We start from the raw sequence: 24137 nt of genomic DNA on the forward strand, positions 1-24137 counted from the left end.
GGAAGCGAATCTTCTGGTTCCATTACTATCTTTTAATAACCTTCAAATTTTAATTACTCCCTCTACATTTCTGGATTTTTCTTTTTTTTTTTTTGCTTTGTTTTAGTTTAATGGAGGGTAAGGAAATCCCCTTTAAGGTCTCCAAAACCCTATGGTCAAAACAAGTGAACTTAATTCCATACATGTTCACAGAATGACTGGGAGTTCTTACATTCGACTTTACCTCACAGTCGAATAAAATGTCCTTCAAAGATACTACTCACTTTTGAAGGGATATGATATCACAATCCCACTTCTATACTCATTAGGTCAGACTCATTCAAAAGCATCCATGAAGCAAATTTTGGAAAGTCCATGTTTAAAAAAAGACAAAAAGACTAACTTAGAGGTGGTGTAACACAGATATAATCTTAACTCTTGTAAATTATCACCATCAAAATATTCTCATAAGATTTTTACAGAATCTGGGCCCACCAACTCAGCTTTGGAACACTGGATAAAAGGACAAATTAGGAAGAAAGTTAATGTCCCAGGCACTGAGCAGCAATTTTGCTGTATATAGGAGTTATCTATTTAAAACTGCAGTATATTTAACTAGAGGCATTTTTCTTAGCCAAAAATTAGATATATTATGCTAAAGCTGAATCTATATATGTTTATAGATCTTTCCTACCAAGTTTGCCAAAAACCACTCGTTTAGTGTTTTACATGAATATTTAAATTGAATGACTAGTTGGACATACTATATCTTGGCAATTTAATTTCTATGTAAATATCCAGAAATATGTCATGTCTTTTGATAAAAAGACATGTATGGGGCTTCCCTGGTGGCGCAGTGGTTGAGAGTCCGCCTGCCGATGCAGGGGACACGGGTTCGTGCCCCGGTGTGGGAGGATCCCACATGCCGCGGAGCGGCTGGGCCCGTGAGCCATGGCCGCTGAGCCTGCGCGTCCGGAGCCTGTTGCTCCGCAACGGGAGAGGCCACAACAGTGAGAGGCCCGCGTACCGCAAAAAAAAAAAAAAAAAAAGACATGTATGAGAATGTTTAGCACTACTACTCATAATGGCCCTAAGCTAGAAACGATCCAAACGCCCATTAAGAGCAGAATAAACTGTGGACTATTCATACAAATGGAATACTACACAGCAGTAACAAACTGAGTAACATGGACAAATGTCACAAAATATTAAATGAAAGGATCCAGATGCAAAGGAATACATATGGTTTGATTCCATTTCTATAACGTTTAAAACAGGCAAAGCTATAGAAGTCAGGATAATGATTCCCCTTAAGGGAGAAGAGTGGTAACCAGAAGGGGATAGTAGAGGTTTTCTGGGATTCTGGTGATGTTCTCTTTCTTGACCTAAGTACTGTCTGCATAGGTGTGCTCTGCTGTGAAAATTCAGTGAGCTTACTCATGATTTGTGTACTTTTCTGCATTGATGTCCTACTTCAATAAAAAAAATTAAACTGCTACCAAAAAAGTCTTGTGTAGGTAGGAAATACAAAGGGAAATGAAGAGGGAAAAGAGGAAAGAAGATAAGGCAAAATTGTTAAATAGAAAAAAATTATGGAGAACGAACCATCTGGGTAAGGAACAAAGGGGTCACAGTTCATGTCTGTCATGTGACAAGCCTGAAGGATCCCAGGGAAAGAGCCACATCACAGCTGCCAGCACAGGGTTGAAAAGGAGGTCATTCCAACAGGATGCAGCACAAGGCCTGAGGCAATGTTATAAATGAAACAAACCCCAAGGGACATTCAGTAATCCCACAGAAATGTCTTTTATAATTCACAACTTCAGGAAGGTGACAGCATTCTCTTCCCCCAAATAGTGACTGGCTTGGAAAGTTAATCTTTGTTGAACTTAGATACAAATATATAGCATTTTTATTCCTATGCTTATGATTTGAAAAAATCCACAATCTGACTTTTCAGCTTCATACTGACCTGGCCAGAATAATCAGCTACATCTCAATTATCCATGGTAAAGCGGGTGGAACTCAGAGCCATAAAAATTCAAACCTGCCTTCACCATCAGTTTTTATTTTCTTCCTCACCAAGTCCTTTGCCCAAAGTCACCTAGGGCTGATTTCTGGTTACACTATACTGTCAGTGCCAAAGAACACAAAAGTAGTTAGGAGACCATTTGTAAGAAGAAAAAAAAACCTGTTGGGACAATGTACTATTTGTTTCTGAAATAGAGGATTTTCCCAATCAACTTTCTATGTGAAGATATTCCTTAATCTGAATTCTTCACTTAGATGAATAGAGGGTAAAATAGAGATGGAATTCAGTGAAGATGAAAGAAATAATTCACTTACTAAGTGTACAACAGATGTTTTCGGAAGCGTAACCGAAACTAAATGTAAACATTCTTCAACACTGCCAGGTCAATTAAGTTAGCCCTCAATTTGTTCAATTACATCACTAAACAAAGTTTCATATTTTTATAATGAAACTTGTGAGAAACGCTTTTGCTCTAATAAGGAAAACTTGAACACTGTCAGTTACCAATTTCAGAACAATGACACCATTTTAAGAATGACACTAAGTAATTAAAAATAACCAATTATTCACATTTCCCCCCAACTTAATAGAGCAGGTGCTGTGAGGTAAAACTTTTAAAAGCGTCTCTACTTCTTTTTCCATGTTTCCTTAAATTATGTTACTGCTATACTAACTAGTTCATGCTAGCCCATGTACTGATTCAATTCAAAAGTTATCTGGGTTACTGGGCGCCTACTATGGGCAAAGGAACTGTTCTGGCAGCATAAGATATACAGGGGGACTGAATGGTGGTGAATACACATTGTCTCCTCCATAAGGAAACTCAGACAAATTACTTAACTTCTCTGTGCCTCAGTTTCCTAATCTGCAAAATAGGGACAGTAACTAATTATCTCACAGGGTTGGCCTGAGGATTAAATGAGAACAATGCCTGGCATACAGTATACAGTCTATAAATATCATTTGTCAGTTGGGAGGCATTGACGGTTTATAAACAGGAAACAGCATAATCCTAGTTCCAGATCTTTTTTTCCATCCCCTAGTTTAAATGCCCTATTCTCGTAAGTCCTGGCTAATTTAAATAATTTGTCCTGCTACATTAACCTTGTCCCTCCTAGAGAAATTTTTAAATTTTAGTTGAGCTTTGAATGTTTACAGCTAAAAAGTAAACTAATGGGCATTACAGACATATGGCAAATGGATGAGGGATGTATCCTGGGACAGGAAGGTTTTCACAAGCTCCTCAGATCAAACAGTGGAGGACCAACCACACTTATCAGTATTGTCTGCAGGAGCTGATGTTCATTCCTTCCATTCTAGTCCCTGAATCATAAGACCAAGAAAACACAAACGTGTCCCTGAATCTTAACAGTCGACCAGCAACAAGAGTTGGGCATTTTAACCTCTAAAAGGCAAAGATCCTTTATATTTCTCAGACTCTCTACTTGATTTATTCTAACCCCATGTCACCATGGCAGCTCTTAAGGGATGACTCAAGTCTCAAACTTTAAGGAAAAATAAGAACTAGACATAGGGCACAGGGGGTGGAAAGAAAATCTGGCTCCAGAACAAAAATCAAACATCTTCTAAGTCTTGGAAGCAAAGATAAATAAAAGTGTCCTGGATGCCTGGCCTTAGTGTAATAATGTAATAAGATCACTGAAAATCTATGTTTGAAAGACCTGAGCTTCTAGGCCTCAAGGGCAGCACAGAGCAGAAAATACTGAGTTGTGAGACTGCCTGCCCTCTGCTGGTCAACAAGCAGAATTTATGAAGTAACACATCCCTCACCTCTATCACCTTCATTTCATTCCTTTGAGTTATTTCAGAGTACAGACAACCTTGCATATTAACTTCCACCCTAGAATTTTGTCACCTCTAAGTATCCGTTTTTCAACAGTCTTTATAGAATAATATGTCTAAATAGACTGATGTGATGTGTAATCGTGGGCTTTGAGTTCTAATTCTAGTTGTGTGATTATGAGAGTTGTGAAGACAATACTGCTTGTCCTATGCTAATGACCACTCGCGTCTTTATCTCCAAAAGAACACTTTCTTAAATTCTAGGCCTCATTGTTCAATTTCCTAATAAAGTATGTATCCTAAATTCAACATGTTTCAAATCATTACTCCTGCCTTTCTCCTCTTCTCTTTCTCATTTAAAGGAATGGTAATACCATTCACCTCCAATGCCTAATCCAGAAAACTGGGTGTCATCCTCAACCCTTTCTTCTTCTAACCCCATCTATCACTTCTTATCAGTTCTAACCTCTTTAATAGTTTCCAAATCATCTACATCCTTCTACATTTTCACTTCCATTATCTTCTGCCTAAGATGACTTCATCAACCTTCTAAGAAACTATTTCCAGTATTAATATTCTTCACACTGCTGTATGATCTTTCTAAAATAAGTAATCTGATAATACCGTTTTCCTGTTTAAAATGCTCCAGTGGCTAAAAACCTCCTCTAGGACCAAGTCCAAGTATTTAAGCATGACAAATACAGTCAACCATGAGCATACCAAAGCTTCTCCCCACATTCTCATCTCTCATTCCTTTCTTCCTATCTCAAACTATTGATCATGCCATAGAATGTTTTTTCCTCTTTGTTCTAGACAGTTAATTCACTCCTCCTGGAACTCCTTCTCCAATCTCTCTGTCCTATCCTTACATCACATCACTCGACTAAGTCCTTTAAGACTCAACTCAGGTAACCTGTTTCCCCAATGCTACAAACACAGACTCACCCCAGGTCTAGATTAGGTGCAACTCCTGTGTATTTTAGCTGTACTCTCTACTTTACCGTCACATGTATTCAGTGCAATGCAACAACCTCTTTAACTTTCTCACTCACTGGAAAGGAAGGATTTTGTACCTGTGAATATTTTATATATATGGCACTTAGCTGGTATCCAATCAACGTTTGTAGTACAATTATGCATCAAGTGTCACCCAATATCATCAGTTATATGAATGACCAAATAGTGAAAATGAGCCATATTATGGGCTTTGGACATTTTAAATCAAGATCCTGCTGTCGTTCTTAGCTTTAAGCCAAATAAATTTGGGAGAAAAGCTGAAAGGTAAAATCCTTTGATGACTTGTTCCTCAGCATTACTCATCCCCACCAAGCTGCCACCAGATGGGATTTGCTCAAAAGGCTATTTTCTGCCACTTTCTCCAAACAGTGGGTAAGTGCTTCAACCCACCAAGTAATACAACACACAAGAACAGCAAATAACCAAATAAATGTCAATTCTGAAAAGCAGTAACTTACTGCAAGTTGAAAAGCCTGTGTCAGCAGGACTTTCCTCTTTATACTCTCGTAATTTTCTTTACCTTTAATTAAGACACAAAGTCCTTTGAAAACTCAAGTAACCTATGTCCAGAACTAAGTTCTATCTATTATTTTATGCTAACTTCTTTAAAGGACTGCCAATTAAAGATTTTTCTTTCAGAGCCAACTTTAATTTTATCCTTGAAGGATTGTAAATGTTAAAAAAAAACTACAACATCAGTAAGGATTGCTGTGCCTCACAACTAAAGGTAGATTTACCAGTATATTTAAATGTATTAATAGTAGCTTTAGGTTTATTTAATTAAAACTCTGGTAATTCTGGAGTTGATGAATTGCATATAGACAGATGGAAAATGATACTAGAAAGAAATATGAATTTACAGGAAAAATGAAAGAGCACTAGAAATGGTAAACATTAAAAAGCTGTTTGTTTTTTTTTTTTTTTTTTTTTTTTTAAATATTTTTATTTATTTATTTATGGCTGTGTTGGGTCTTCGTTTCTGTGTGAGGGCTTTCTCTAGTTGTGGCAAGCGGGGGCCACTCTTCATCGCGGTGTGCGGGCCTCTCACTGTCGCGGCCTCTCTTGCTGCGGAGCACAGGCTCCAGACGCACAGGCTCAGTAATTGTGGCTCACAGGTCCAGCCGCTCTGCGGCATGTGGGATCCTCCCAGACCAGGGCTCGAACCCGTGTCCCCCGCACCGGCAGGCAGATTCTCAACCACTGCGCCACCAGGGAAGCCCCTAAAAAGCTGTTTTTATTTTCATAAGTTCTTTAAGAGATATATGACCAAGTGATAACAATGTACTATGGAGGTTAAAACATATGCATAAGTAAAATAGGTGACAACAATAGCACAAAGGACGGGAGGAATTTGTATAATGGAATTATATAGTTAAAAGGTTTTTATATGATATATGAAGTGGCATTAATTCAAGATTGAGTATAATTAGTTAAGAATACATATTGTACCTTTAAACAGATCTGTAAAGCAACCATTAAAAAAAAAAAAAAAGAGGTATAGTTAAAAAGCCAAAAGAGGATATAGAATGGTATACTAAAACACTACTTGGTTAACTCAAAAGATGACAAGAAAGGAGAAACAAAAAAACAGAGGGACAAACAGAAAATAGCAAGATGGTAAACTCAAATCTAATCATAGTAATAATTGCATTAAATGTAAATGGACTAAACAGTCCAAATAAATTTTCAGACTGGATACAAATCCAAAGCTCAGTTACATGCTACTCATAAGAAACCAGCTTTAAATAAAGACACAGATAGGCTGGAAGTAAAAGAATGGAGAAATGATATATCATGCTAATACTAAGCATAAGAAGTGCTGGTGTAGCTATAATAATATCAAAGGAAACTTTAAGACAAGGAATATTAGAAATGAGAACAATTTCACAATGACAAAAGGGAGCAATTCATCGAAAAGACATAATGTGTTTGCACTTAGTAAGACCATCAAATAAAAGAAGCAAAAATCGACAGGTAAACATAGACAAATGTACAATTATATTTAAAAGAAAACAACTTATGGAATATTACTCAACCATAAATAGAAATGAAGTACTGATACATGCTACAATATGGATGGATCTTGAAAACATTATGCTAAGTCAAAGAAATTAGATACAAAAGGCCAAATATTGTATAATTCCTTTTATATGAATGCCTAGAACAGGTAAATCCATAGAGACAGATGGTTGCACAGCTATGTGAATATACAGTTGTCCCTAGGTATATTGGTTCCAGGACCTCCCATGGATACCAGAACCTGTGGATGCTTAAGTCCCTTATATACAGTGGCATAGCATTTGCATATAATCTCCACACATCCTCCTGCATACTTTAAATCACCACTAGATTACTTATAATACCTAATACAATGTAAATGCTATGTAAATAGTTGCCAGCACTTAGCAAATTCAAGTTTTGCTTTTTGGAACTTTCTGGAATTCTTTTCCCCAAATATTTTCAATCCATGGTTGGTTGAATCCATGGATGTGGAATCCAGCAGATATGGAGGGCCAACTGTACTGACTTGCACGCTTTAAAATGATGAGGTGTGGTATGTGAATTTTATCTCAACAAAAATCCAAATAATGGCACAGTCTGGTAAGTCAAACAAACAAGTTCAAATAAACATTTCAAAAACAACTTATATTTATTCTTTTCAATACTCTCCACAAGTCTCAGGAAAAAATGCATAAATAGGAATTCAACAACATACTCTAAATAGGTACTGTTGCAATGCTTAAAGCAGATACATTGTTTTACATGTAAACCTGGATTTTCACTGGTAACTTAGTTGAAAATCTGAACATTTTATTTCGGAATATTTCAGAGAGAAATTTACTGTCATTTAAACTACCAAATAATTTTATTGCTGATTTCTCCTCTCTTCTTTATTCTTGTGTATTTATGTCATTTTCACTCCTTTACAAACATTTAAGGGGGATTTGGGAAGGAGGGAAGATAAACCCATAATGTGCAATTCAACTTATTTCACAGGGGGTCCCTGAAGATAGCTGACAAGGTGTCAGACTGTAAATCTCTGGAAAATTTTAAAGATCCATCTAAAATTCAGATTTATGTTTAAGTCATTTACAAAAAAGAGGCATATTTGTTTATGGAAGTGTGAGCAAAATAAAATGTGAAAAATATGTCTCAAAACATAAAAAAGTTGCTTCTTTATCTAAAGTAATAATGCTCTAAATTCTAATGAATCTATATGATATTTATAGACGGTGTTAGATGACAACAAATCTGTAATCTGAAATCTCTAATTCTGTTTGTTCCCTAGTAGATTTTAAGCTGCTGTGTTTCCTCAAATCATTTCAGGCTTAATATTTCAATTATAATCTACTCAGATCCTCAAATAATGAAAACTAGTAAATACGGTAAACAAAATGACATCTATGTAAGATCAATCATTCAAATACCCATAAGAATTCAACTCAGTTCTCTATTTCAAAATACACACATTTCTAAGTTATGAAAAAAAAGTCCATAAATAATTTTAATGCTTAAATAAAAATGAAAAAACCCAAGTATCTCGCTCATAAGGTATTTTAGAGGTTTTTCACACTTCGACACCACGTTTCCATACAGAAATAGAACCTCAACCTTTGAAGAGGACACATAGAAATGGTAGAGATACAATAAAGGAAAAATTGTAGCAACTAGAATATTTTGAAATGACTGATCCTATCTGTTGCTAAAAGGGAATGGGAAAATAGGCATTCACACAGTGGTGGAAACTGGCACAAAGTTTTTGGAAAGTATTATGGAAATATCTATTAAAATTTAAGATGTGCATACCCTTTGACCCAGAAGTTCCATTTCTAGAAATCAATTTGGCAAAATAAATGGGTGCATGAAGATAGAGGATGTTAACTGTTTATAATAAACCAATGAAAATATTCTAAATGTCTATCAGTGGATCATAGAATTACGGCACAGAAGTATGTACCAGTATGGAAAAATGTCCAAGGTGCAGTGCTTCACAAATTGTAAAACAGTACTTTTAGGATGATCCCATTATAGTAATTAAGAGCACAGACAAACATCAAATTCTCTGGATGTGTATCTGGGCTTCTCCATCCACTTACTAACTGTGGAACTCTGGAAAAGTCATCTTCCCTATACCTCAACTTTTTCATTTAGGGAAAATAATAGTATGATTTTACAAAGGAGTTACAAGGACTAACCAAGATAATACATTCTAAGTGCTTGCTAAAAGTAAACTATTATTATATATGCAATTGTAAATATATATATATTTGATTATATTAGGTAGAACTATATAAAATTGCCAATACTTGATAGTTTTTCACCTATGAAAATGGCAAGTTCATATGGTTTAACCTAATACATGCATGGATAATTTTGGAAAGGAAAACCCAAGAAACTTAAGAGCTGTTTGTAATACTCTTTTATACTATTTTGACATTTTCAACATGATCAGTTAACAAACACTCTTCTCTCCCAAATAAAAAGCTATCTACTCTATTCCCCTTGCTTTAAGCAGTACTATCTTAAAAGTATAACAGACATTTTTCTTCCCCCCAAAATCAATAATCATTTGTTGAATGTATAATCTACCTTCTGATAGTACTCTTCTAGAAACTGAGTCTTCTTCATTTCAGAGAAATTTAGACTTCATAAGAAATTTGCAAGCATTGGAAAGGATCTTACCATACCTAGGCAAACAATGGAAGAAAGTTATCACTGAAATCTATTCTAAATATTATATTCCAAAGAGCTCTGATTTTAATAATTCTATACAACTATCCTTATATAAAGGTGGGTGGGAAGAGAGAAGAAAAGTCAAGAAATAAGAACAAAATAATATTTTCTGGCCGGTACAAAGAAACGTGTGGGGGAGTCTGTGTTTGAGACCACCAGACGTCTAGTGCTTTGGAAGCCCTAGCCTGCTCCATGTTGAAGATTCTTGGAAAAGTAATAATGGGGGAAATAATTAAGTCCAGAAATTCCCTAATCATCTTCCTCTGAAGAAGACAAAGCAATGGAATCCATCTTAACTGTGCCTCCTGATATTTCCTCTTATCTGATACAGACACACACAAACCAGCAAAGTTCCAACCGTTCTTGGACAGAACACTCTCTGGTACCATCACTGCCTTTCCAGGACATCCCATCTTCCGCAGACTTCATTTTTGTCTATGAGCAGGAAGCTAATGCCGAGTGCTTGTTTTAAAAAACAGGTACATCATTACCTGGCACTTAACTTGCTAACTTCCACTTCCTTGAAGGGGCGTACCACCAAAGAACAGAAATAATGAGAGAGGGATAGAGAATACTGTTGTTAGGATTAGCATGGAGGGAAAAAAATGGCTACCCACCACACAGACTTCTTCAGCATCTCAGAGATAGTTCTTGGACTCCAGTAAGCAATTCTTTTCCTGAACGCTCAAAGACATCCTAAGACACTGAGGATATAGTATTAAATCATGCGGACAGGCAAATGTTTGTGCTACTATGACTCTGATAAATTTTTTCTCAGATATATTCAAATTAGTAGAATGCTCAGGTGATTTCTGGCTGTCTATGAAGTAACTACAATTATTTTTCTTTTTCATAAGAAGAAAATTATAACAGCTCAAGAAAAAAATTTTTTTCAAAACACAATGCGTTTTATTACTTTTTACACTGCTTCATAGTAACTTGTGATTTTTCTTCAAACAATTTCAGTTTAGTTTCTAAAAAAACCTTTATTTCCCACCTGATTTTCAAAGTTGTATACTAGGTACCAAAAAATTCACATAAATGAATTTTCAAACCCTAAGATATCTTTAACCTAAAACAGGTTAGGCCCTCATGGTGTACTTTGCCCTTCAGAGGACTAGGCATCTAGCAGAGTAGAGACATTCTGTTTTAGGGAACCTACACACAGGCTAAAATAACAAAGAAAACATATGGAAAGATTCTTAAAGCTCTATTGCTTCCTTTATAGCATCATCATTTATTTCTTTATCCTGATTTTTTTATTGCAGTTTGCCCACAGTCTTCTGAAAACTGCCTTCCCTCTCCCTACCTTGTCCCCCCAAAATCAAAGTACTCTAATACTTTAAACATCAAATTGGAGCTAAAGGGAAAGGTAAGTTGCTACAATAGATATATCACAAGACCCTCAAGTTCTATATAGAGAAGTTCTAATAATATCTATAGCAAACTGCTGTGGAATACTATTTGAGGTACAGGATTTTTTCAGAAGTTCATCTCTAAATACATGTAAAAATTAATGAAACTTTCTCAGAAATCACTCTTCTGTAAGCTGTAGCATGAAATATTCTTGCCAATGGAATTCAACACATTATTCTAGAATGGTCCTTTCTCACCTTCTTAAGCCTACTCATAAAATACTGCAATGTGATAATTTCTATTATTAATGTTATAGTGAGACCACTAAACATAAATGGTTAAGAATATAGATTTAGGGTTCTGCAGTAGAATCATTTTATAGGTTCTATCCAAATAATATTTGCTTGGCTAATAATATTTAAAGAATGTTTGTTTTAAAAATATTTACAAGTATGCCTAACTGAAATGCCTTGTTTTCAAGGTATACAAATTTTAAAAGTACAATAAAGAAGAAATGAATTTTAGGAATGCACCTTTAATTGTAGGGAGATACAGCAAAATTGTCATCAATATCTAACATTTATCTCTGAATTAGAATTCAGCTGTGGGAAAAAAAATATCTTTGCCTGAAAGCAATTCTGATTCAACCAAATTTTCTATTTATTGCTAAGAAACGTTTCAAAAAAGCCCCTTCTCCTCATTATCTTCCTCTAAAATTCTTACAGTTTTACAGGGTAGTACTTTAACCTGCTTCTAGATAGAAAGGACATACACTTATCTATATAGTAATAATTTCTTTGTTTTGGTTAGCAAATGAACACTATTTTAAGCAACACATACCAGGTATATCAATACTATAAGCATCATGTAGTTGATCTGGCACTGTAACCATTTACTTTTAAAAGAAATATCAGCATTTTCAAGCCAATATGTTATAAGGTTAAAATAAAACCTATCTTTATTTTCAATAAAATAAAGAAATATTGTTATGATGGTTGGCTCATTAAGTTAGGTGAACTATTTGAAAGTATTGCTAATAGAGAAAAGATAGAGCCTTTATAATCCAAGGACCTAAAATCAATGCAGGAAGTAAAGTTATTAATGACTTAACATTCCAAAGAACCCCAAACACATCACCTCAGCGTATACATACATGACATACACATGGAAACACTCTAAATCTTTAAGTAGGTTCTAGATTACTGCATAGGTATCTGTACAGCCTATGTTAATTTAAGAACTAATTTCATATGCATATATTCTTATATATAACTTCAACACACAGCAGTAAATTAAGGACAAATTAAATACTCCAAAGTAGTAAATTTTAAGTCCCACCCCTCAGAGCCAACAGGCTTATGAAACAAATAATTTGGTTCTAAATGATAATTGGTACTTGTTGCTTTTTGCCAGGTTAACACGAGGAGACAGGAGCTGATGCTATTCAACTCTACCAAGACTTCTGAGAATATCAATGTAAATCTACACAGAGGACAGTTTAATGTATAAATTGTACAACTAGAAAGATTTTTTAAAGGATAAGAGCCAGTTTTGCTTTGTTTTACATAATAGAAAAATATACTAAAGGAAGAAGGTCTAAAACGAATTTCTCCAAATTTATTATTGTTGATTTACTATCAACAAAAATATAATCTATGAATGCTGAACGTTTAATTCTCTGAATTTTTTAAAATCACCGTTTTATGCAATCTTCCAAACTGAAACCTCTTCCCTTCAGTACTAAAAACCTGCATTTGAACTAAGGATTTTACTCTTCAAAGAGCAAGACTCTACCTCACACCCCTCTGGGATTATATGCTTATTCTAGTAAATTCAAATCAAACAGGTAAGATTTCAGGTTCCTATCTATAAAGAAAGAGGCAGACAAAAAGTAGACCCTCAGTCTTCAAGGTATAGAATATTAAAAATCTAAATGGTTTCATACATCAATTTTGTGTTATTTGTGAGAGAACAAAAAACCTGAATCGTTAAAGGGTTTTTAACAATCCTGATTCATGCAATTTAAGTGACTGGAGGGGCAAATCAATCAGCAGTATATGTAAACACTGAAAGAGCATACAGCAGGGTTCTCTCTAGTTTCCCATTTTTCAAAGAAAATTACCTTTGAAGTTAAAACACCATGAATAAAAATCAACAAAAAAATAGTTTTCAGCTAATTTCAAAATAAGGATTGTACTAAAATGTTACCAACTCATTAAAGAAATGGATATTTTCAATTCAGGTTGGCATTACTTAAAAGTACTCGCTGTTATAATTCAGTAAAAGTCTGACAATGATCGAAGTTTAAAGTCCAGGAATAAAGGGGAAAACATACAGGCCTAAGTTCTCAAAACTGAAGAAGCACCAAGCAAACACACACTTCAGTGTATTTATAGCCAAGTTAGAACACATCTGTTCTGAAATTTAAAAATTAAATAAGCTTATATTTTAATGCTAATAGATAAATCATATAAACTGATATTTTTTAAATCACTGTTTTGAACATCAACAGTACATTTCATTTCCCCCCCTGTAACCTATGGACTTTCTCAGATTCAAACATACAATCAATGAAAAATTCTTTAAAATCACTGATTATTAGAAACCAGGGAACATTTAATGTTTCTGAGATTTGTGACGAACTCAAATGAGACATAAAAATGAAGCTTTGAAGAGATTAATGATTAACAGTTCAAATTCACTATGGGTCATTAATACTACTTATAAAATTCCATTAAAAGCTAAAATAATGGTACTATTACTATGATGACAAAGACGACAATTTATTAGGCCTGTACTTGAGGCCAGGAACTAATTAAGCACTTTACATAATCCAATCCTTAAAACATTGTAAGGCGGGTATTACACCCATATTCCAGATGGGGATAATTGAGGTAAGAGGTTTAAAGAACTTGTCAAAGGTTACAAAACTTAATGGTCAAGAACCAAACCCAGATTTGACTGAGTCCAAACTATTATGTACTTATGATGCTATGATGCTTCCCCACGAAGCAAACATTTAACAGAATTTGTTGTATAAAGCTACCATTATCAAAAAGTAGGGCAGGAACTTAGACATCCCTGTAGCTCCTTCTCAAAGGAATTATAATATTATAAAGAATAACTTTATGTGGATGAAAAAAAATTCCAAGTAACTGTTCTTGCCAAAAAGAAAAAACTATGCTAACTAGGCCATATTTATAGGAATACGCTTAATGATGAAATAGCATGCCCCACTTTTAATAAAATATTTACAAATTTACATACAAACAGACCAAAAATAAAGGGCAGTGGGTTGTCCTGTGCTAGAGAAGTAGGAACATAAAAAACGCTACTGGACTAGTGTTACCATATTTTAAAATATACTAAGATTTGGAAACTTGAGGTCACAAAAAGACAAATACTAAATGATTCCATTTACATGAGCTATCTAAGTAGTCAAATTCATAGAATCAAAGTAGAATGGTGGTTACCAGGGGCTGGGAGAAGGGAAGATGGGGAGTTGTTTAATGGGTATAGAGTTTCAATTTTGCAAGATGAAAAAGTTCTGGAGATGTGGTGCATAACAATGTGAATATGCTCAACACCACTGAACTGTACACTTAAAAATGGTTAAGATGGTTAAAAAGAAAGATTGGGTACTAATACATAAATAGCCATAAACAGATATACATCACTGACTGGTCCTGCTGCACTTATATGGTAGTTGCTAGTCACATGTGACTATTAAAATTTACATTAATTGAAAAAAATTAAAACTATTTCCTCAATCACACTAGCCACAGCTCAACTGCTCAACAGCCATATGTAGTTGCTGAGAACAACACAGACAGCACCTTCTCATCACAGAAAGTTCTATTAGCTAGCACTGGGTCAGAGTATACAGAAACAGTCTCAAATACATATGGGAATTTGTATTTGACACAAAATTGTTTGTGATAAAGGTGGCATTTCAAATCAGTGGGGAAAGAATCATTGAGTAAACAGTGTTGGGACAATCTGCTAGCCTGGGGGAGAATGAGGGGGAAGTGAGGGAGTAAAGGTAAATCCAGATCTCAACTCTTATTCAAAACAAATTCTGAGTGAACCAAAGATTTATACTTAAATCTTTGAAATGATAAAATACTAACACATAAGTCTAATTATTAAGAAAGGGCTTTCTAAACACAATAGAACCCCAGGAGGACAAAAGCAGAAGACTGATTTTTTTAATTTAAGAAAATACAAACTTTTAGATGAATAAAGCCCAGACAAACTGAAAGGAAAGTAGAGGGAGGTGTGGCATGTTCCATTTTCTTAATCTATTAAAAAATATAACTCAGTGGGGAAAAGGTAAATTGAAAGTGCCAATATACACATGAAAAAACTGCTCAATTTCATTCATAATTTAAACACTCTATTAAAAATTGCATTTTCAACCATCAGATGGCAAAGAGAATCCCCAGTGTTAAATGAGAGTGTGAGAAAACAGGCACTAATGGATATAAAGCCTGATACAACTCATTCAGGAGGTAATTTTAAAATATTTATCAAATATGAAAAGCCACAAATAATATTTATGGGTAAAATGATATTAAGTCTAGGACTGACTTTAAAATAACCTGAGGAGTGAAAAACTTACCTGAGAAGGTTGGTGTAGATATAAATAAAACAAAATTAGGCATAAACTGATAGTAGTTGCAGCAGGATGGTAGGTGTGTAGGGGATTCATACTACTCTAGCTTTGAGTATGTTTGAATTTTTCCAGAAAGGTTTTCCTATTAATGCACACCCTTTAACCCAGGTATTCCATTTCTAGGTATTTAGTCTATAGCTACGTTGGACAAGCACACAACAAGGTAAGTACAAGGATATTCTCTGAGGCAATAAAAGCAAAGACCCGGAAACAACCTACATTTCCATTAGAGAACTGGTTGAATACATTTTTTATCTAAACACAGTAATGTCATATACCTTTAAAAAGTATGGAGATAAATTATATGAGAGATATTACGGAAAAGGGGAAAAGTATCAAGAGCAGAACAATAGACACAGTTTGACTGCATTTAGTAAAAACAAAATCAAATGTGGATGTGTGAAGGCACATGAGATACATGCCCATATTCACAACGAATTCTAGAAGGATATGTGAGAATCTTAATGGTGGTTACATCTGGCTGGGCAGGAGATGGGGGACTAGAAATCTGGGAGGAGGAAACATTTATTTTTTTCAAACATTTTTATACTATGAATTTTTTTTGCATGTGAACATATTGCATTCATTACACTTGTATTAATAAAAAGAACTAGACTTTTAAAATCCTTCTTCTATTGAGATGATTGTCATTCATTTAGGAAACATCAGTGTTTAGGGTCAGCACTGGGAGGAGCTTGTCTCAAAGCACATTTAAGTTTTACAGAGCAGAACAGACGAGCCGTGGTTCCTTTATTGCTGACCTAGCTCAGGGCTCTTATCGAACCTGTATCTCAGCCCTGATAACCGATCTGAAAATCTATCACTACAGCAAATAATTGCTCTAAAGATGTAAGTAAGATCCTTCCTTGGTGTTAATCAAACATTAATGATATTTATTGAATATGTATGTGCCCGGTCCTGTGGGAGATACAAAGGAAAAGGATTATAGTCTTGCTCAAGAAATTCATAATCTCACAGAAGAGAAAACACGCACGCGAGGAGCAGAGAATGATTAATGCCGTGCAAACACATTATGTGCTGAGAAAAGGAGAAGTCAGTGTGGGTATGTAGAGTCAAGGTTCATGATAGAAATGAGAGGGCAGACTTGATTTTAACAGATGAGCTGGATTTAGATACACAGTGGGGAGAAAATTACATAAAACTGCCTGAAAGAGTGTACAGAAGAAACTGCAATAGTGAGATTCAGTATAACTAGAGATGGGGGATAGGAAAAAGTATAAAATAAGTAATTAGTAGGAGTAAAGTTCAATGTGATACATATTTTTAAAAACAAGCAAAAATTGGGCTTCCCTGGTGGCGCAGTGGTTGAGAGTCCACCTGCCGATACAGGGCACATGGGTTTGTGCCCCGGTCCGGGAAGATACCACATGCCTCGGAGCGGCTGGACCCGTGAGCCATGGCCGCTGAACCTGCGTGTCTGGAGCCTGTGCTCCGCAACAGGAGAGGCCACAACAGTGAGAGGCCCACGTACGGCAAAACAAACAAACAAACAAAAAAAAAAAAACAAGCAAAAATTAAGATTTTATAAAAGAGGCAAAGGAGAGTTTTAACAAGTATTTGACAGCAACAGTGTGCAAGGCAGAGTAAATTTGCGTTCTTTGCTTCCTTTAGGCTTGCTTTTTTGACATGAAAAATAAAATAAACAAATGTTATTTCAATACCTCACTTCCAGACCCGGATTCTAGTGGTCTCTTCTTCCTTGGTCCAATAGCTGCAAGAGCTGTGAGATTAGCATCTCTATGCTGTATCTGCGCGAGCTCCAACTGTTGTAACTAGAAGATGGAATAAAAAAAAGAAAAAAATCAACGTTTACACACAGTGATGCTCAAAGGGGGAAAGAAACTGATCACTAAGCCCACTTCTCTGTTCTTTACTAAATACGTGACAGTGTAAAATAAATATCAGATTTCCCTAACAGCCAACAGTACATCATTTCTTGATCCCTTTCCTCTAACAAATTCTTTATTCCTGAATCTCTAAATAGAAGAGGCAGAATTTAGGTAAGGAAGAAGTATGGAATAAAAGAAAAAGAAGCACCACCAGAGCTTAAGCTCTCCTTAGTTTAAGCACAGGTTAAGAAATGCCTGAAGAATAAGTTGAACGGTAAATTGGAGGGAAAGTGGCCAAAATATACTCAAACTTTTTGGAATAAGAGAGAATTACAGTTGGCCTTTGAACAACAAATGTGGGGGGTAGAGGTGCAGACCCTCTATGCAGTAGAAAGTTCACATGTAACTTATCGTTGGCTCTCCACATCGGAGGTTTCTCCATATCCATGTATCTGCATCCATTAATTCAACTAACTGAGAATCCTGTAGCACTGTAGTAGGTACTTAGTGAACAAAACATGCATAAAAGGGAACCCACGCAATTCAAACCTGTGTTGTTCAAAGGTCAGCGGTACTTAAAAATAGTTTCTGTATATTACAGGAAACAGTTCTATGCTGTATGATTTACAAAGCACTTCCTTAAAATTAACTCAGTTAGCTCTTACAACGACATTGAAAGTTATATATTAATTGCTATAATAACATGAAAATTATACATATACTTTTTTCTTAATAACTGAGGGAGAAAGTGAGGTTTTAAGAAACTGGGAAAACTTCATAAAGGTCACACAAATAATGAGTGGTAGAAACAGAACGCAGAGCCAAGTGTTCTCATTATAAACCTTTTCAATATATCACACTTTCTTATGGATTTACTCTGTAACTATCTTCATGTCAACAATTGAAAGTGAGTTAGTATTGTTTTGTTGTACAGCTTTCATTATGCCTAACCCAAATGACCAAATCTACAAGGTATAATTTTTTAGTATTTGGGCACTAAACTATTCAGGGGCACCCATCAAAGATGCCTCATTAAGGTAGATAAATTTAAGATATTAAAACTGGGAAATAAATGCATGAAACATAGCATCATTTCACGAAGGCAAGTAAGTGTCAAATGGTATTCTTTAAAAAAAACAAGGTGAAGAAGTCAAAATAAAATATCACTACACAGGTTGCTAAGTTTTTCTGGGAAAGGAAGTAGGCTTAATTCCCACCGAAATCTTATTAGTGTGGAGAAGGAAGAAAGAACCTGGCACTGGTTGCTAGATAAATATTCAAACAAGATCAGACTCCAAGATAGTCAGCTGAAAGTAACCTATTGGGGAACCATAAAGGTATCCGGAGAATATTTTTCTAAAAGAACACTAACTAAAATTTTAACATTAAAAAAAAAAAGCCTAGATGAAAGAAGCAAACAATTTATGATGAAATAGGCAGTCTCAGAGAGACACAAAATAAAGATCACTTCAAATTATTTTATAATATCAGAGGAAAGACAAAGAATAAGCCATAGGTAACTGAATCCAGCAAAGCAGAAAACACTTAAAGAAAATGAACTAGGAACCATTTTCCATTTGTTCCCCAAATAACAGAGCAGAAATCCTTCATTTAAATTGTATATTTACTTATATATAAATTGCTAGAAAACTATTTTCAGGAGTTATAAACCATCTTTTGTTAATGCTGGCCTTTTAAATAAAATATAGTTTTAGAGTCTGATGCTGTCACAACATAGAACTTGTAGGTGACAAAATATAATTTTAATTAATCTACCCTGCAGCACAAATCAAACAACAAGCTATATTTTAGTCTTTCCCTGTAGAGAAATGGCATCTGCACGATAGTCACACCAAATAAATAGTTTTAAAATTGACCTCTGTCATCAAATTCCACTATCTATATAGGAAAACATTTTCTCTCACTCTGCAAATTACACTTTGGTTTTCAGAAATCTCACAGACGTTTAATTTTGCAAAACTATTAACAAAAATGGAAACTGACAATAGGTTGGTTGTATTTACAATGAACTACCTTAAAACCAATGTATTTTGGGGCTTCCCTGGTGGCGCAGTGGTTGAGACTCCACCTGCCGATGCAGGGGACATGGGTTCGTGCCCCGGTCCGGGAAGATCGCACATGCCGTGGAGCGGCTGGGCCAGTGAGCCATGGCCGCTGAGCCTGCGCGTCTGGAGCCCGTGCTCCACAACGGGAGAGGCCACAACGGTGAGAGGCCCGCGTACCACAAAAAAACAAACAAAAAAACCCAATGTATTTTGGCCAGCACAATATAGAAAAACTATGGACTTTTTTTTTTTAACATCTTCATTGGAGTATAATTGCTTTACAATGGTGTGTTAGTTTCTGCTTTATAACAAAGTGAATCAGCTATACATATTCACATATCACCATATCTCCTCCCTCTTGCATCTCCCTCCTACCCTCCTTATCCCACCCCTCTAGGTGGTCACAAAGCACCGAGGTGATCTCCCTATGCCATGTGGCTGCTTCCCACTAGCTATCTATTTTATATTTGGTAGTATATGTAAATCCATGCCACTTTCTCACTTCGTCCCAGCTTACCCTTCCCCCTCCCCGTGAGATCCAGTCCATTCTCTATGTCTGCGTCTTTATTCCTGTCCTGCCCTTAGGTTCTTCAGAACCTTTTTTTCTTAGATGCCATATAAATGTGTTAGCATACGGTATTTTTCTCTTTCTGACTTACTTCACTGTGTATGACAGACTCTAGGTCCATCTACCTCACTACAAATAACTCAATTTCTTTTCTTTTTATGGCTGAGTAATATTCCATTGTATATATGTGCCACTTCTTCTTTATCCATTCATCTGTCGATGGACACTTAGGTTGCTTCCATGTCCTGGGTAATGTAAACAGAGATGCAATGAACATTGTGCTACATGACTCTTTTTGAATTATGGTTTTCTCTGCATATATGCCCAGTAGTGGGATTGCTGGGTCATACGGTAGTTCTATTTTTAGTTGTTTTTTTTTTTTAAACATCTTTATTGGGGTATAATTGCTTTACAATGGTGTGTTAGTTTCTGCTTTATAACAAAGTGAATCAGTTATACATATACATATGTTCCCATATCTCTTCCCTCTTGCGTCTCCCTCCCTCCCACCCTCCCTATCCCACCCCTCCAGGCAGTCACAAAGCACCGAGCCGATATCCCTGTGCCATGCGGCTGCTTCCCACTAGCTATCTACCTTACGTTTGGTAGTGTATATATGTCCATGCCTCTCTCTCGCCCTGTCACAGCTCACCCTTCCCCCTCCCCATATCCTCAAGTCCGTTCTCCAGTAGGTCTGTGTCTTTATTCCTGTCTTACCCCTAGGTTTTTCATGACATTTTTTCCCCTTAAATTCCATATATATGTGTTAGCATACAGTATTTGTCTTTTTCTTTCTGACTTACTTCACTCTGTATGACAGACTCTAGGTCTATCCACCTCATTACAAATAGCTCAATTTCGTTTCTTTTTATGGCTGAGTAATATTCCATTGTATACATGTGCCACATCTTCTTTATCCATTCATCCGATGATGGGCACTTAGGTTGTTTCCATCTCTGGGCTATTGTAAATAGAGCTGCAATGAACATTTTGGTACATGAGTCTTTTCTCAGAGTATATGCCCAGTAGTGGGACTGCTGGGTCATATGGTAGTTCTAATTTTAGTTTTTTAAGGAACCTCCATACTGTTCTCCATAGTGGATATATCAATTTACATTCCCAACAACAGTGCAAGAGGGTCCCCTTTTCTCCACACCCTCTTCAGCATTGTTTGTAGATTTTTTTGATGATGGCCATTCTGACTGGTATGAGGTGATACCTCACTGTAGTTTTGATTTGCATTTCTCTAATGATTAGTGATGTAGAGCACTCTTTCATGTGTTCTTTGGGAATCTGTATATCTTCTTTAGAGAAATGTCTATTTAGGTCTTCTGCCCATTTTTGAATTGGGTTGTTTGTTTTTTTGATATTGAGCTGCATGACTTGCTTGTACATTTTGGAGATTAATCCTTTGTCAGTTGCTTCGTTTGCAAATATTTTATCCCATTCTGAGGGCTGCTTTTCGTCTTGTTTATGGTTTCCTTTGCTGAGCAAAAGCTTTTAAGTTTCAGTAGGTTCCATTTGTTTATTTTTGTTTTTATTTCCATTTCTCTAGGAGGTGGGTCAAAAAGGATCTTGCTGTGATTTATGTCATAGAGTGTTCTGCCTATTTTTTCCTCTAAGAGTTTTATAGTGTCCGCCCTTACATTAGGTCTTTAATCCATTTTGAGTTTATTTTTGTGTATGGTGTTAGCGAGTGTTCTAATTTCATTCTTTTACATGTAGCTGTCCAGTTTTCCCAGCACCACTTATTGAAGAGGATGTCTTTTCTCCATTGTATATTCTTGATCCTTCATCAAAAATAAGGTGACCATGAGATTGGTTCAAAATGGCAGAGTAGAAGGACGTGCTCTTTCTTCCTCTTGTGAGAGCACTGGAATCACAACTAACTTCTGAGCAATCATCGACAGGAAGACACTGGAACTCACCAAAAAAGATACCACACATCCAAAGACAAAGGAGAAGCCACAATGAGACGGTAGGAAGGGTGCAAACACAATAAAATCAAATCCCATAACTGCTGCATGGGTGACTCACAAACTGGAGAACACTTATACCACAGAAGTCCACCCACTGCAGTGAAGGTTCTGAGCCCGTCAGGCTTCCCAACCTGGGGGTCTGGCAACGGGAGGAGGAATTCCTAGAGAATCAGACTTTGAAGGCTAGCGGGATTTGACAGCAGGACTTCGACAGGACTGGGAGAAACAGAGACTAGACTCTAGGAGGGCACACACAAAGTACTGTGGGAATCAGGACACAGGGGAAGGATCAGTGACCCCATAGGAGACTGAACCAGAACTACCTACTAGTGTTGGAGGATCTCCTTCAGAAGCGGGGGGTGGCTGTGTCTCACGATGAGGACAAGGACACTGGCAGCAGAAGTTCTGGGCAGTACTCCTTGGTGTGAGCCTTCCCAGAATCCGCCATTAGTCCCACCAAAGAACCCTGGTAGGCTCCAGTGTTGGGTCGCAGCAGGCCAAACAACCAACAGGGAGGGAACCCAGCCCCACCTATCAGCAGTCAAGAGGATTAAAGTTTTACTGAGATCTGCCCACCAGAGCAACAGCCAGTTCTACCCACCACCAGTCCCTCCCACCAGGAAACTTGCACAAGCCTCTTAGATAGCCTCATCCACCAGAGGGAAGACAGCAGAAGCAGGATGAACTACAATCCAGCCTGTGGAACAAAAACCACATTCAAAGAAAGACAGACAAGATGAAAAGGCAGAGGGCTATGTACCAGATGAAGGAACAAGATAAAGCTCCAGAAAAACAACTAAATGGAGACAGACAACCTTCCAGAAAAACAATTCAGAATAATGACACTTAAGATGATCCAGGACCTCGGAAAAAGAATGGAGGCAAAGATCGAGAAGATGCAAGAAATGTTTAACAAAGACCTAGAAGAATTAAAGAACAAACAGAGATGAACAGTACAATAAGTGAAAAGAAAAATACACTAGAAGGAATCAATATCAGAATAACTGAGGCAGAAGAACGGATAAGTGACCTGGAAGACAGAATGGTAGAATTCACTGCTGCGGAAAAGAATAAAGAAAAAAGAATGAAAAGAAATGATGACAGCCTAAGACACCTCTGGGACAACGTTAAATGCAACAACATTCACATTACAGGTGTCCAGAAGGAGAAGAAAGAGAGAAAGGACGCGAGAAAATATTTGAAGATATTATAGTCGAAAACTTCCCTAACATGAGAAAGGAAAGAGCCACCCAAGTCCAGAAAGCACACAGTCTCATACAGGAAAAACCCAAGGAGAAACACGCCGAGACACATAGTAATCAAATTGGCAAAACTTAAAGACAAAGAAAAATTATTGAAAGCAGCAAGGGAAAAATGAAATATAATATACAAGGGAACTCCCATGAGGTTAACAGATGATTTCTCAGCAGAAACTCTACAAACCAGAAGGGAGTGGCAAGATATACTTAAAGTGATGAAAGAGAAGAACCTACAACGAAGATTACTCTACCCAGCAAGGACCTCATTCAGATTCGATGGAGAAATTAAAAGCTTTACAGACAAGCAAAGGCTAAGAGAATTCAGCACCACCAAACCAGCTCTAGACAAATGCTGAAAGAACTTCTCTAAGTGGGAAACACAAGACAAGAAAAGGAGCTACAAAAACTAACCCAAAACGATTAAGAAAATGGTAATAGGAACATACATATCAATAATTACCTTAAACATGAATGGATTAAATGTTCCAACCAAAAGACACAGGCTTGCTGAATGGATACAAAAACAAGACCCGGGCTTCCCTGGTGGCGCAGTGGTTGGGAGTCCGCCTGCCAATGCAGGGGACGCGGGTTCGTGCCCCGGTCCGGGAGGATCCCATGTGCCGCGGAGCGGCTGGGCCCGTGAGCCATGGCCGCTGGGCCTGCGCGTCCGGAGCCTGTGCTCCGCAATGGGAGAGGCCACGGTGGTGAGAGGCCCACATACAGCAAAAGAAAAAAAAAACCCCAAAACACTCCCCAAAAACAAGACCCATATATATGCTGTCTACAAGAGACCCACTTCAGACCTAGGGGCACATACAG

At 36.6% G+C, this 24137-nt stretch overlaps 1 protein-coding gene across 3 annotated transcripts in view; it reads right to left on the minus strand.

Annotated features, from left to right (window-relative positions):
* TAF4B (TATA-box binding protein associated factor 4b) overlaps positions 1–24137 on the minus strand; it is a 125989-nt gene that overhangs the window by 14814 nt on the left and 87038 nt on the right. For 2 of the 3 annotated variants that reach the window (XM_032603620.1, XM_032603618.1), the window contains exon 14: positions 17279–17389. In XM_032603620.1, the coding sequence (XP_032459511.1) occupies positions 17279–17389 (111 nt within the window). Of the gene's footprint in view, positions 1–7361; positions 7430–17278; positions 17390–24137 lie in introns of those variants that run through there. The other variant, XM_032603619.1, reaches the window with a different exon arrangement.

The sequence above is a fragment of the Phocoena sinus genome, chromosome 14 (genome assembly GCF_008692025.1).
Source record: "Phocoena sinus isolate mPhoSin1 chromosome 14, mPhoSin1.pri, whole genome shotgun sequence".
Classification (NCBI taxonomy): domain Eukaryota; kingdom Metazoa; phylum Chordata; class Mammalia; order Artiodactyla; family Phocoenidae; genus Phocoena; species Phocoena sinus.